Source organism: Eriocheir sinensis, chromosome 57, assembly GCF_024679095.1.
Source record: "Eriocheir sinensis breed Jianghai 21 chromosome 57, ASM2467909v1, whole genome shotgun sequence".
NCBI lineage: Eukaryota > Metazoa > Arthropoda > Malacostraca > Decapoda > Varunidae > Eriocheir > Eriocheir sinensis.
Window position 1 is genome coordinate 8722872 of NC_066565.1, and position 15521 is coordinate 8738392.

Below are 15521 nucleotides of genomic sequence, written 5' to 3' on the forward strand. Positions count from 1 at the left end.
CAACACAAGTCCTACAGCAATACTTCCTCTCCACAACACAAGTCCTACAGCAATACTTCCTCTCCACAACACAAGTCCTACAGCAATACTTCCTCTCCACAACACAAGTCCTACAGCAATACTTCCTCTCCACAACACAAGTCCTACAGCAATACTTCCTCTCCACAACACAAGTCCTACAGCAATACTTCCTCTCCACAACACAAGTCCTACAGCAATACTTCCTCTCCACAACACAAGTCCTACAGCAATACTTCCTCTCCACAACACAAGTCCTACAGCAATACTTCCTCTCCACAACACAAGTCCTACAGCAATACTTCCTCTCCACAACACAAGTCCTATAGCAATACTTCCTCTCCACAACACAAGTCCTACAGCAATACTTCCTCTCCACAACACAAGTCCTACAGCAATACTTCCTCTCCACAACACAAGTCCTACAGCAATACTTCCTCTCCACAACACAAGTCCTATAGCAATACTTCCTCTCCACAACACAAGTCCTACAGCAATACTTCCTCTCCACAACACAAGTCCTACAGCAATACTTCCTCTCCACAACACAAGTCCTACAGCAATACTTCCTCTCCACAACACAAGTCCTGCAGCAATACTTCCTCTCCACAACACAAGTCCTACAGCAATACTTCCTCTCCACAACACAAGTCCTAACACAAGTCCTACAGCAATACTTCCTCTCCACAATACAAGTCCTACAACAATATAAGGATCGTAATGTTACGTCTACGTAAAGACGAGAAATAAGCAAACAGTGAGTGCTGGGCTGACGTAACCTTGACTCGACGTACAGAGATCAAAGTGTGAATTGAAGTTACTTATAGAAACATCCCGTAAGTAAGGTTGACAAATTATATTCCATCGGTTTAAATAACGTAATCTTCCCTATACATACAGATCAAGGTAACATATGAAATGAAATGAGGTTATTTATACAAACATCTCGTAGGTAAGGTTGGCGTAACTTATATTTTGCTAGTTTAAAGGATGTAATCTTCCCTATACATACAGAGATCACTGTAACATACAACATATGAAATGAATTGAGGTTACTTAAACAAACATACCAGTGAATTGAGGTTACTTAAACAAACATACCAGTGAATTGAGGTTACTTATACAAACATACCAGTGAATTGAGGTTACTTATACAAACATACCAGTGAATTGAGGTTACTTATACAAACATACCAGTGAATTGAGGTTATTTATACAAACATACCAGTGAATTGAGGTTACTTAAACAAACATACCCATGAATTGAGGTTACTTATACAAACATACCAGTGAATTGAGGTTACTTATACAAACTTACCAGTGAATTGAGGTTACTTATACAAACATACCAGTGAATTGAGGTTACTTATACAAACATACCAGTGAATTGAGGTTACTTATACAAACACCTCGCAGGTTAAGGTTGACATAACTTATATATCGTTAGTTTAAGAGACGTAATCTTGCCTATACCTACAGAGATGAAAATAACATATCTCGAGGGTAGGGTTCACGTAACTTGTATTTCATTAGTTCAAGGTTACGTATACTTACAATAATGTCGTAAAGAGGGAAAGAATAAAGGAAAGAAAGAAGGTGTGTTGAAAGGTCATCTTATCACCTACAAACACCTAGAGACAAACATTGGGGTGAGGGAGGGAGGGAAGGGTAGCACACACACACACACACACACACACACACACACACACACACACACACACACACACACAAATGAAATTATAAACACCAACCCACATACCCCAATCAAACACCTCCACACTAAACATCCTTTTTCGACCGTCCATGTTGAGAGGAGGAGGAGGCGGAGGAGGAGACGAGAGTAGACGTGGATCTGCCAGCGATGGAGTTGGCGGCTGTTCCTCCGTCCTTCCCTTCGGCAGCTGCGGCGGGTGACTTCTTGGCCGCTGCCGCCGCCTTGTCCATCTTCTCCTTCCGGTGGATTTGGTACTCAGCGATGAGCCAGCAGGTTAGCATGAAGAACACCTGGGGGGGGAGGGGAGGGGAGGTAAGGGGGGTTAGGTTAAGGTAGGCTAGGGGAGGATAGGTTTAGTTAGGAGACGTAAGGTAAGGTTAGGTTAGGGGAGGTTATGTAGTTTTATCTTTTAGAGTTCAAGGGCAATAAAACAAAAAAGGCATAAAAAACACTAGGTCCTGCCCCTGAACAGAGAGAAGGAAAAATGACAACGGGGCATAATTACCAGTGAGGGGGCGAGTCTCTCAAACTTGTCGCCCACCATCCAGTGATTGTACCTGGCGAACAGCATCATGAGGGCCAGGACCAGGTTGGCAAACTGCTTCACACGCTCTGAAAGACACAGAAACTGCTCAGCAAGGACTGTAGGCGGGCATCCTCAACACTTCCCCTCACATCAACTCTTTCCAAAGGCCAAGAAAAGGTATCAATTGCATTCTAATGACGTGAGGTAATCCAGCTTTCCAGACAGACAACAGATCAAAAATAGACAAACTATGTAGAGGAAGCATTAGTTTGAGAAGGCTATAAGAAAATCCAGCTTTCCAGACAGACAACAGATCAAAAATAGACAAACTATGTAGAGGAAGCATTAGTTTGAGAAGGCTATAAGAAAATCCAGCTTTCCAGACAGACAACAGATCAAAAATAGACAAACTATGTAGACATCTTTTCCCAAATTTCAAAATGGCGCACCTTCACCCTGCCTCGGAGTCCCCGCCTGGGGGGGGGGAACACTCTATAGTTTTAAGCCTGTAAAGAATAACCATTGTATAAAATGGAAATAAATTTTCTGATTCTGATTCTCTCCCTTCCCTTCCCTATCCTTTCCTTTCCATCCTTGACCTTCCCTTCCCTTTCCTTTCCTCTCTCTTCCCTTCCCTATCCTTTCCTTTCCCTTTCCATCCTTTCCGTTCCCTTCCTTGACCTTCCATTCCCTTCTCCTCTCTTCAATTTCCTTTCCTCTCTCTTCCCTTTCCTTCCTTGACCTTCCCTTTCCTTCCTTGACCTTCCCTTCCCTTCCCTTTCTCAGCCTTCCCTCCTTTCCTCTCCCTTCCCTTCCGTTCCCTTCCCTCACTCACCTCAGCACTGCTCTTCAGAGGGTTGGTCAAGTTATACACAAGCTCGGAGGAGTGGAAGATGCACTGGTGAGGAGGCTGGAAGACCACGAGGGGCGGCGCCAGGCTCACCATTAGGCTGGGGAGGTACACGTGTTCCCCCTTGTTGCTTGCTGTCACCTCAAGCCGGTTGATCTTGCCTATGATGACCAAACTGTTATTGTTGGAAAGTGAGGTTAAGACAAGATTACAAGTGAAGTTTGAGGACTTGAAAAGAACTTGAGAACTTTGACACAGCTTAACTGATCACACATTAGCATTCCATCCCCCTCAGAGCGAACTGTTATTGCTGGAAAGTGAGGTTAAGACAAGATTACAAGTGAAGTTTGAGGATGGAAGACTTGAACAGAGCTTGAGAACTTTGACACAGCTGAACCAATCGCATCTTAACGCACATTCTCCTCCCATCCCCCTCAGACTCACCCATCCAGGAACGCCACCTCGGTCTGCATGTCCACTTTGCACACCTCCTCCTCGCACCCCTTGGCTATGCTCACCACCGTCTCCGCGCTGTTGAGAGCGTACGGGTCAGTGATGGGTTGCTCTGCGGAGAAAGTGCGCACCAGGTTACCTACTCAATTTGTTTTTCCAGAAGAGAGAGAGAGAGAGAGAGAGAGAGAGAGAGAGAGAGAGAGAGAGAGAGAGAGAGAACTATCACTACAAGCTACAGAAACCCAGAGACAGAGACAGACAGAGACCAAATGAGAAGTAGACATAAAACAGCCATTATCAAGACACCTCTCCACCACAAATTGACCTCTCTCTTGGCCACTCTTTACTTTCGTCTATTATGGCAGCGGTGAGTAGCGGGCCTTTTTTTTCTATGCACTTTTTGTTGCCCTTGAGCCGTCTCCTTTGTTGTAAAAATAAATAAAAGCTACAGAAATCCAGAGAGAGACAGAGACAGACAAAGACACAGAGAGACAGACACACAGACAGAGAGAGAAAATGAGAAGCAAATAAAACATCAAGAGAGACAGAGACACACAGGGAGAGAAAATGAGAGAAAAACAGAGACAAAGACATAGAGAAGACATAGAGAGACCCAGACAGAGAGAGAAAATGAAAAGCAAATAAAACATCCAGAGACACAGACATAGACAGACCCATCAATTAAAAGCCACAACCAGAGATAGAGACAGAGAGACATGTGAACAAAGAAAAAACAGAGTCGCCAACTCACCAATCAGCTCCAGGGACGAGGAGTTCAGGAGACCGTACTCAAGCCTCATAATGATGTCACCGTCCGGGTCCTGCTTGTCCTTCTGCAAACACCACCAACAGCGAGGTAAAAAAAGTCACCGAGTCAAATCCTGCCACACCACACCACACCATACCCAGCCACACCACACACCACACCACACCACACACCACACACCACACACCACACCACACCCACCCCCACCACACACCACACCAGACCCATCCCCACCACACCACACCACACCCAGCCACACCACACCACCACACCACAGCCACCACCACACACCACCACCCAGCCGCACCACACACCACACCCAGCCTCACCACACACCACACCACACCCAGCCCCACCACACACCACACCATACCCAGCCGCACCACACACCACACCACACCCAGCTGCACCACACACCACACCATACCCAGCCCCACCACACCACACCACACACCACACCCAGCCACACCACATTACTCTCCCTTTTCCTTCCTTGGGATTTCCTTCCCTTGCTCTGCCTTCCCTTTCCTTCCTTCCCGTTCTTGGGCTAGCCTTCCCTACTGCAGCCTTCCTCCCTCTTCCCTTCCTCTCCCTCCCATCCCCTTCCTTACCTCGGTCACTATAACTACTGTAGGCAGACACACTTCAGAAGTGGATCTTCATGTGCCTGGCAATGTCCTCTCTTGTCTTAAAGAGCTTTCCACAAACATCACACTTGAACTCTCTAAGGCCATAGTGCCTGAAGACATGTCGATTGAGTGCCTGCTTCACACTGAACCTCTTCCCGCACTCTTCACACTCATGACTTTTTACACCAGTGTGTGTAAGGGTGTGTCTATCAAGGGTACTCTTCCGGATGAATTTTTTCCCACATTCCTTACATTCATAGTTCTTCACACCAGTGTGTGTAAGGGTGTGTGTATCAAGGTTACCCTTCAGGATGAATTTTTTCCCACATTCCTTACATTCATAGTTCTTCACACCAGTGTGTGTAAGGGTGTGTGTATCAAGGTTACCCTTCAGGGTGAATTTTTTCCCACATTCCTTACATTCATAGTTCTTCACACCAGTGTGTGTAAGGGTGTGTGTATCAAGGGTACTCTTCTGGATGAATTTTTTCCCACATTCCTTACATTCATAGTTCTTCACACCAGTGTGTGTAAGGGTGTGTGTATCAAGGCTACCCTTCCGGTTGAATTTTTTTCCACATTCCTTACATTCATAGTTCTTCACACCAGTGTGTGTAAGGGTGTGTCTATCAAGGGTACTCTTCTGGATGAATTGTTTCCCACATTCCTTACATTCATAGTTCTTCACACCAGTGTGTGTAAGGGTGTGATATCTGAGGCCATGCCTTGTGGTTAATTCTTTTCCACACTCCAGACACACAAACTTCCTCTCTCCTTTGTTGCTGGAGTTGCCAGCAGCCAGTTGCTTCATCTGGTGACCACTGACCCTCCTGCCCCCTGCAGCAGTCTGCTCCTGCTTGTCCTGGCCACTCATGCTGCTGTCCAGCCCTGCAGGTGAGGCGGCCCCAACCTTTGCGGAAGCTGAGTGTGTTGCTGTTGTCCTCGTTCTTTCCTTGTTCTCTTTTCCTCCACACACCGGCAGCCTAGGGTCCGTGGTCGTGGTCGAGGGTAGACGTGCCCGTGAGAGCTCTGTAAAAGTGAAGGAATTCTCCAATAGTAATATTGCCAGAAGAATGAATCGTTCGAAGAATAATCCGTCTAGTAAGCAGGCGGGCACAAAAACCAAGGATACTGTTGGATCTGGCAAAACAAGCCTTGCGGCTGGGGGCGGGGATGATCAGCTGACAGGGGCAGACGATAGCGACGCAGATAAACAAACAGACACATGCCCAGTCTGTAAGGTTAAGGTTGGTGAGGAAGACAAGGCTCTAGGCTGTGAACTATGTGAAATGTGGCACCACATAAAGTGTGAGGAGGTCACTGAGGCAGTGTATAATTTCCTGAGCAGCAATCAAGTAAGTAAGATTCACTGGTATTGTACCAAATGCGATATTGTTGCGGGAAATTGTTCAAACAAGTAACCAACACATCCAAGAGACAGGATAAAGTAGAAAGACGTATGGATGCCCTGGAAACTAAAACCACTGAGGCCTTAGAGGAGATCAAGAGTGATGTCAAGAATCTGAAGGAGGAAATTAGAGATGATATCAGGTCTCAAGTGAACAGTGAGTTCAAATCTAGGATTGATGAAGTCAAGCAGAAAGTTGGGGAGGAAGTCAAGAGTGTGATTAATGAAGCAGTGGAAAGCAAAACAGTTGATATAACAGTCGACACGAGGAACAAAGCAGGGCGGATCCAGAAAATCAATTTGGGAGCCCGCTGGTAAAATTTCATAAGTTAGCGACAGCCTCAAACAGTGAAGACCAATGGATAGTGATGGCGGTTCTTTGCTTAAAATCCGCAGCTCCCGAGCAATCAACGTATATGTGACAAATGAATTTTTCTTGTATCTATATATGAAGTGCAATCAATATTAAGCTGGCAAGCAATAACAAGAAACAATTCAAATTGCACATCCGACCCGTAAAAAGGCAGATCTGAACAGGTAGAAATCATCACCATACGATCACTCGAAGAAAACTAAATGTTTATTTCGATATGTAAGCAGCAAGGGTGATCATAATACAGGTCATATATAAATTACAAACCTGACCTTTACAAAAAAGAGCTAATATGTGAAATTAGACGCAGCTGAAGATAAAAAGGAATTCTTATAGGGCTTCTTTTACATGGGATTGAGGTAACACATTTGCAAAGATTGGCTGATCTAAAGAAATATATTTACAAATTCCCAAGTATTCAACAAGAGCCACACCAAACAAAAGAGTAGTCGGCGGTTTTTTTTCGCCGAATTTGCTTATCATTCTCTCGACTGAAATGGGGATATCATGGTGGACACAGAGGAGGGCAAGCCTGTTCAGGCGCTCTTGGCCGACGGTACTCCTCAGATGCTGGTGCTGGCGTGTGCCTGGGCTTCTTTGATAGTTTGGAAGACCGGAACAGATAATGCCCAGCGCTCCGCTTCTACCTTCACGAGTGTCAGGGATTCAATGTCGAGTTCGTAGAGCTTCGCCACTTGAAGCACAACCGCATGCAACATCCGTTTCTGGGCCTTTGGGGAGTTGCTTGAGCTGAAGTGCGACAGGCACTGTGTCGTCACCGAACCGACTCTTCAACTCAGCCAAGATGTGGTCCATGAATGGAATGTACACCGCCCGGCGGTAGTACTCCTCAGCATTCTCGCACGGAACATTTGATCGCTGGGTCTGTCGTCCACAGAGTCGTGGCACAGGGATGGTGTCATGCGATGACCCCACCTCGACCAAAAGCTCTTCCGCTTTCGTGAACACGTCGTGAAAATGATTCTCCGCATCTGCTCTGAACTTGGCAAAAATGGTCTTGATGCCACGGCATCGGCTGACACCAGGTCGCCATCTTTTCTCTGAAGTTTGGCTCGGCTCGAGAGTATGTGCCAATATACACTCCACTACAACCAGTCCAACGAGAAAGCAGGAAACACGTATGGCGATGAGAAGGAGCCCAGCGGTGGCGTCAAGTTCCTCCTCGAGAAAAACAGCGATGACAGGCAGAAGTTCAACGAAAACCATCACTCAGTCATGCCTCTCAATCCACCTGGTGGGGCACAGGGGAACAAGCGTTTCGCACTTGGCCGAGGTAAGCTTGACAACCTCTGTGAAGCGGAGAGAGCGCATATTTGAAGAATGAACGAAGCTGTACACCTGGGTCAGTGTTGTACACCTGGGTCAGTGTTGTACACCTGGGTCAGGTTGTACACCTGGGTCAGTGTTGTACACCTGGGTCAGTGTTTGAAGAGCGATCTTCACTTCCTTGACGTCACACGCCTTCGTCAGTACAAGATTCTGTCGGTGGCTAAAGCAGTGGATTGGCTTGGCCAGGGTGTACTTCTTCATGAGTACTGCGGCACACCCTTTGAATGTTCCCACCATGGCACTTGCTCCATCGAAACCAAGTCCCCTGCACTTGGCCATGTTCAATCCGAGGTCTTCAACGGTGCACAAAAGGAGCCAGGCTAAACCTTTACCGGTGAGGTCATGAGCACGCACAAAGGCAAGGAAGTCTTCCCTTATTTCCTCTTCCAAGTGCCGAATGATGATAGTGGCCTGCACTAAAATTCACTTTCTGCTTGCATGTGAGGAATGAGGTCACAAAGATTTTTTCCTAGGCCTTTAAATCTTGCTCTATAATATTCAATATATGATTCCGGAACTTAAATACTGAAAATAAATAAAGAAAATTCTGAGTTCTCCAGAAATGCAACAGAAAGGTACCAATTTTCGTTTTGACTTTCAGAAAGTGGACATTTTAGCAGATGGGGGGGGGGGGGGGGGCCTCCAACACCCCAGCCCTCCCCTAGGAACGGCGTACTACGGCCCTGTACGAGTATAGATTGTTAGATGAGTGCGGGCCATAAGAGCGCGGTGCCCATTGTGCCCTGCAGGAGTGAAAAATTACATCAGACACCGAAAAAATTTAAATCTTGCCTGAGCATCCCGTCCACCTCCGCATAGTAAAGCCCAAGGAACCACAGAGGAGGAATTTTTTAAAGTTTGGAGGACAGCGTCCAGAGCTATCTAGCGGCGGCCGGCTTCGCTCCCCAGCTCTCTAGCTTTTAAAGGGTATCTTAAATATATTTTATGTTTTCTCAATTCATGGGTATTTCAAATATTTTAGTTATCCTAATATTTTTTTGGGGGGGGCCCGGGTCATCTGGCTCCCCACCCCCATATCCGTGCCTGCATATGCCTACAGCCGACGACACATTCTGTATTATACAGTAGAGCCCCATTTAGCGCAAGAATTAGGTGGATGAACGCGGTCGCGCTAACTGAATTCGCGCTAATTGAATAAAGTAACCAATATGAAAAAAGTTATTTGGTGCACACGTGGGTCTGACTTTTGGGTTTGATAATTACTCAAAATACGCAGTCATCAGTTATCGAGCCGTGATGGTGACTCTTGCGGCCCAAGGTGTTGGCGGCGGCAAGTGGGTGTGACAAGAGTTCGGCCCCAGCAAAGGTTCGGCGGGCAGGGTGTGGGCGTGTGTGGGCGTCGTGCCCGGCCAGGCCGACATCAAACTCGTTATTATCGAGCGTGTTACGGTGACGGTGGCCACTCAGTCAATAGTGACGCCTTGCCTCATCTGCCCCGCCATGGCAGGTAATAGTAACGCCCGCGAATCGATGCGGCGACGCCCCGAGGATGGCGGCAGAGGCGGCGGCGTGGTCGGGACACGGAGTGTGACAGTAGCTGCTGCGGCGCCACACGGGCGGCGATCTGTGCACCGCCCCCAGCAGGAGGCGGCAGGTGAAGCGGGCAGCCTCCGAGGGGGGCCAGGGGGGGTAGGACGACGTTAGGGAGCATGAGAGACTGGGACCGTGTGGGAAGTGGTGGCGGGGGGCTGTGTTGTGGTGTGAGGCAGGCCACCCAGGCCACCGCGCATCATGGCGGCTTGGCGCAATTTTCAAAATTCAGTCGTGGTAGCTGTTCGCGCTAACTGAGGCTTTCGCGCTAATTAATTTTTTTCTTGATAGATGGTGGCTCGCGCTAATTGCGGTTCGCGCTAATTGATCTCGCGCTAAGTGGGGCTCTACTGTAGTTGCAGCACATTATAAGTGAGTCAGTTATGTACCGACTATCCACATACACTCAAGATTTTCTGCACAAAGTGAGTGCAGAGGTGAAGGAAGATTTGGCAAAATCCTACAGGGATGTCTTGAAGACATAGGCATCAAAGGTTTGCAGTGGGTCTAGTACTGAAGGAGCTACTGCTTTTGGGCTCCTCAATGCTCATAATGGTAAAGAACTGTTGGATAAAACTACCAATCAAGTACAAAATAGATTAGACAGGAAAAACAACATTGTCTTGTATGGTATCCCAGAGAAGGTGAAAGAGGGCATGAACTTGGCAATTAGGTCTGAAAAAATTGAGCATGACAAGCTAATTTTCATAGAATTATGCAGTGAGATGGGCTTGACATGTTTGGACAGTGATATTGAGGAGATAAGACGAATTGGAAGATACAAGGGAGAAACAGAACAGAGTAGCCTACCAAGGCTCATAGTGGTGACTCTGAGAGGATCCTTGAAAGAAAGGATTATGAGATGCCAAAGGTGAAATATTTAGGAAGGTTGGTGTGTCTCATGATATGACCATTGAGGAAAGGAAAAGAGAGAAGGAACTCAGAGCAAATGCCGGAAAGAAAAACGTCGAGGAGAAAGATTCGGGAAACTACTATGTAGTTTTGGTCAGTGTTTTTGATAGTGTCTGTAATAGGAGAAAGCTGAAAGTAAATGTCAACAGAAGTAAAGTGACGGTTTGTGAGCGAAGTAGAAGTGAGGTTGTAGATTTTGTATGCCCATATAGAGTGGGAATTGAATGTGAAAAAGAATGCAAAATAATTCTGAATGGTGAAGAAATGGAGGAGGTCAATGAGTTTACGTACCTTGGATCAGTTATGCGTAAGCATGGTGGTATGGAGGGAGAGATAAGAGAAAGGGCATTGCAAGGAAGAAGGGTGGTAGGGTCTTTGGGATGAATCATGAATGGCAGAAGTGTGAGCATGGAAGTAAAGGGGGATTTGAGAAATACAATAATAGTACCAACCCTCACATATGCAAGTGAAACATGGGCCTGGAATGAAAGTCAGAGGTCTAGAGTGCAGGCAGTGGAAATGAGTTATTTGAGGAGTGCTTGTGGTGTGAGTAGAATGAATGGAATGAGTAATGAAAGTGTGTACGAGCATTTTGGAATGTGTCACAGGGGTGAAGGGAAGAAGTGTGGAGTGGTGGAAGAAGTGAAGCGACAGACCTTAAAGTGGTTTGGCCACATGGAGTGAATGGAGGAGAGTAAGATGACCAGAAGGGTGTATGTGAGTGAGATAGAGGGAGGGAATGCTAGAGGACGACCTCCAGTGAAATGGAGGGATAGGGTGCAAGAGTACGTTAGGGAGAGGGGTGAAAGATCTTTGAGAAACTTTGAGCAGGCAAGGAGGGAGTGTCTGGATAGAGAAAGTTGGAAGCTCTTCTGCCGTGGCCATCCCTTGGTGGGAGCTCCTAGGAGCAGGCGTCAATGAAATGATGAACGATGATGAAGAGGAAGTCCCTGGAACCGGCATATACTGAAGGTAAAAAGGTGGAGGAAGGAGATAGAGGAACCACAAGCATAATCCAAAATAAAATATGTACATCTGGGTCAAGTAAAAAAGACTTTCATGTGTTACTTTGTAATGTCGATGTATTAACTAATGATAAGATAGTGGAGCTGGGAGCAAAAGTTGAAGAGTTACAGACACCCCCTCATGTGATAGCGTTACAGGAAGTCAAACCAAAAAATCATCGTTTTGATAGAGACATTGCGGAGTATAATAACTTTGAAGGGTATGAGAGCATTGGAAAAAATCTAGCACTTGAGGATAAGGGAAGAGGACTGTTAGTATATATAAATAAGGATATAGCCTATGACATTATCCAGATGAAAGAGGAAGCTTGCAAGTATATAGCAGTTAAGATCAAATGTTAAATGGAGGTACTATTGTTCACGTCTATTTATAGGAGCCCAAGCAGTGATAATGAAAATAACGAGAAAATACTGAAGTTACTACAAGAAACCAGCGAATACAGTGCAAGGCACAAAATTATTGTTGGAGATTTCAACTTGCCTAATACAGAATGGGGACACTTAACATGCAAATCTGGGAGGACAGCCTTAGCCTGAGTCTCCTAGAAAAGGTCCGGGATTGTTTTACACTCAGCACATACAGGAGATCACCAGATTCAGAGGGACCTGTGCTGGGAACATATTAGCTCTGGTATTCACTGATGATGACACAACGTTGAGGGACTTAGAGATAACAAGCCCACTTGGGAAGAGTGACCACGGATGTGTTGGTTGTAAATGTGATATAGAATCACAGGACCGGAAGTGCAAAAGTAAAATTTATCTTTATGAAAAAGCGGATTTTGATCAATTAAAAGGACTGTTATCAATTGATTGGGACGTATACCTTGATACTCACGACATACATGAAATGTGGAGGAGATTTAAGCCGAAGTTACTAGAGGCTGTCAAAGTGTGTATTCCTCAAAGGGAATTCAGAGGTAAAGATACACTCAGGAAGAGGACAAATAAAGGCTTGAAATAAACAGAAGACTGTGGCCAAAGATCAAGAAGAAAAAACGATATTGGAATAGATTGAGAAGAATGCAGGATGGTGGCATACATGGGTCAAGTGAATATATACAAATGCAAGAGGATTACCGGAGATTAAGTAATCAAGTTACAAAGGAGACTATAAATGCTATTAAGGACACCGAGAAGACCATTGCTCAGAATGTCCAAACAAACCCTAAGATATTCTGGAAGTACGTACAGTCAAAGACTAAGTCATCAGTGGGGGAATGTGACCTTTATACGAATACTGAAAAAACAGCCAAAACACAAAGCGACGAACAAAAAGTGAGGGTGCTGGCGAACTTCTATAGTGCTGTTTTACCGAGGAACCTGATGGGATGACACCCAACGTTGATATTAAGAATGTTCCTCCTTACCAATCATAGAATTTACATGTGATGCTATAGAAAGAGTGATCGATAAAATGCAACGTCATAAGTCTCCAGGCCCAGAGGGTTGCACCCACGGTGATAAAAGAGGTGAAGGAATAATTTTCCTGCCACTCAGGAAGATATTCATGTTGTCGCTGCAGAGCAATGAGTTACCTGAAGACTGGAAAATCACGAACATCACACCGATCTATAAGAAGGGCGACAGAAATGAACCAGGTAATTACAGACCTGTGAGTTTGACCTGTGTCATATGAAAAATAATCGAAACCATAATAAGAGAAAAAATTTTGAGCGTTTGAAGAATTATCAACTACTCAGCAGAAAACAATACGGATTCATGACGGGCAGATCAACGGTGCTGCAGCTTATTACCGTGCTAGACAAATGGACGCAGTATCTGGATGAAGGTAGCGCTGTGGATGTTGCATATTGCCATTTTGCTAAAGCATTTAATAAAGTTCCACATTGGAGATTAATTGAGAAAATAAAAAGTTATAACATCAGGGGCAACATTTTAAACTGGATAGCAGCATTCTTGACAGAGAGAAAACACAGAGTTATAGTAAATGGAGAAGAATCAGACTGGCAAATGGTTACTAGTGGAGTGCCCCAAGGCTCAGTGCTTGGACCACTGTTGTTCATTATGTACATAAATGATCTACCAGATGTAGTACTCAACAGCGAATTATTTTGTACGCTGCCGATACAAAGGTCTTCAGACAAACTGGTAAGAGAGAGGACTGTGTTAGACTGCAGGAAGATCTCTACAGGATGCAACATTGGTCGGGAAGTGGTTGTTGAGTTCCACCCTGAAAAGTGCAGTGCTATGAGGCTAGGAACATCAAATGAAGAAAAGGTCACATGCAACATGAGGGAGGAGCTAAGGGACATCACAGTGGAAGAGGACCTGGGAGTTTGGACTGATTGCGAGCTGAAGTTTAAAGAACACCGTGCAAGGAAAATCAATAAGGCTAACGGATTGGTCGGACTGATCCGACGTACATTTGTGACACTGGATGAGTCAGAACTCAAGTTATTGTTTATTGCCTTAGTTCGACCACACCTAGAGTATGCAAACCAAGCCTGGTCCCCGAGCAAGAAGATGGACATTGAGGCAGTGGAGGCAGTTCAAAGAAGAGCCACCAAATTGGTACCAACCTTGAAGAACTTGTCATATCCAGAACCACTACAGAAATTAGGCCTCCCAACCCTGTCATACAGACGATCAAGAGGTGATATGATAGAATTGTTCAAGATCATGAATGGAGTGTACGACAGTGACATATGCAGCGGCCTCTTCATGGATCAAAATTATCAAGCTACACGGGGACATAGTAAGAAGATATATAAACAACGTGCCAGGTTAGATATAAGAAAATATTCATTCTGTAATAGAGTGGTGGATATCTGGAACGGCCTCCCTGAAGCAGTAGTGAGTGCACCATCAGTTAAAACCTTTGAAAATAGGTTGGATAAGGCATGGAGATCACAGAGACAAAAACTTGAGCACATGGTAGCCATTGATATTGGGCACGGGTCCAGACAACTCGACCACGGAGACCACCCGAACGGAGACACAGAGACCGGAGACACAGGCTTTGTTAGCCTCTTCCGGAATTCTTCTGTGAGTTTCTGTGACCGTCGGGTTCTTGTTGTTGGTGATAGTCAGGTTCGTTATGTTGACAGGTATTTTTGCTCCAAGGATAAGAACAGGACGAGGGTGTGTTTCCCAGGGGCAGGGGTGGGCCATATATCAGACAGGACTGAGGCGTGTATGGCAAGCGAGGGATCGAACCCCATTGTCTTTCTCAGCTGTAGCGGAAACGGTTTCTCATGTGCCAAGCGAGGACCTTCTCAGGAGTTTTAGAGAATTGTTAGGCAGGATACGTGACGCTGGTGGGACGCCAGTGTGTGGCGTCCTGCCAAGGAGGGGCGTTGGCGATGGATGGCTGTCCAGGGCGATAGCAGTGAACAGCAGACTTGCTGAGCACTGCGAGCGCAATGGGTGGCTGTTCGTCGACAATTGGGACCTCTTCTTTGGCAACGACGCCCTCTACGCCCGTGACAGGATACACTTGACGTTCAAGGGTGTTGAGGCTCTCTCAGACTCCCTTGAGCAAGCACTTGGTACCCTGAGGGATTTTTTAGTATAGGCAAGGGGGGAAGGAGTAATGGGAGCAATGGGAGGAGTAGTGGAAGAGGACATCTAGCTCATAATATAACCAGGCAGCTTAGAAGTAATTATAGGGGAGTAACAGAGGGCGGGCTAAGAATCTTCTATACTAACAGCAGGAGCCTCAGAAACAAGATAGACTTACTAAGGGGTGAAGCTTGTTCAGAAATTTTGACATAATAGTGATCACTGAGACATGGATAGACACTGCCAATAGAAATTTTAGATCAGAATTTGAAATAACGGGTTATCAGATGTTTCACAAAGACAGAAGGGGCAGAAAGGGGGGCGGAGTTGCGCTATATGTTAAAGACTCACTTAAATGTTTAGTTGACAATTCAGTCAAAACTAACATGGATTCAGAATCAGTTTGGGTGGACGTTTACAA

General features: G+C 45.7%; 2 protein-coding genes across 8 annotated transcripts in view; both read right to left on the reverse strand.

Annotated features, from left to right (window-relative positions):
- Nucleotides 1–971: 971 nt before the first annotated feature.
- Nucleotides 972–15521, reverse strand: part of LOC126984826 (uncharacterized) — a 136489-nt gene continuing 121939 nt past the window's right edge. The window contains exon 8 of the mRNA XM_050839029.1: nucleotides 972–1790. The gene's annotated coding sequence lies outside the window, so the exon portion shown is untranslated. The remainder of the gene's footprint in view (nucleotides 1791–15521) is intronic.
- The window catches only part of LOC126984829 (uncharacterized), a 133034-nt gene continuing 118484 nt past the window's right edge, over nucleotides 972–15521 (reverse strand). For 4 of the 7 annotated variants that reach the window (XM_050839041.1, XM_050839042.1, XM_050839040.1 and 1 more), the window contains 4 exons: nucleotides 3553–3673; nucleotides 3094–3283; nucleotides 2238–2344; nucleotides 972–2022 (listed from right to left, as the gene is read on the reverse strand). In XM_050839041.1, coding sequence (XP_050694998.1) covers nucleotides 2336–2344; nucleotides 3094–3283; nucleotides 3553–3673 — 320 coding nt within the window. In that variant the 3' untranslated portion in view covers nucleotides 972–2022; nucleotides 2238–2335. Of the gene's footprint in view, nucleotides 2023–2237; nucleotides 2345–3093; nucleotides 3284–3552; nucleotides 3674–4312; nucleotides 4395–5782; nucleotides 5986–15521 lie in introns of all 7 variants that reach the window. The other 3 variants (XM_050839038.1, XM_050839036.1, XM_050839037.1) reach the window with 3 other exon arrangements.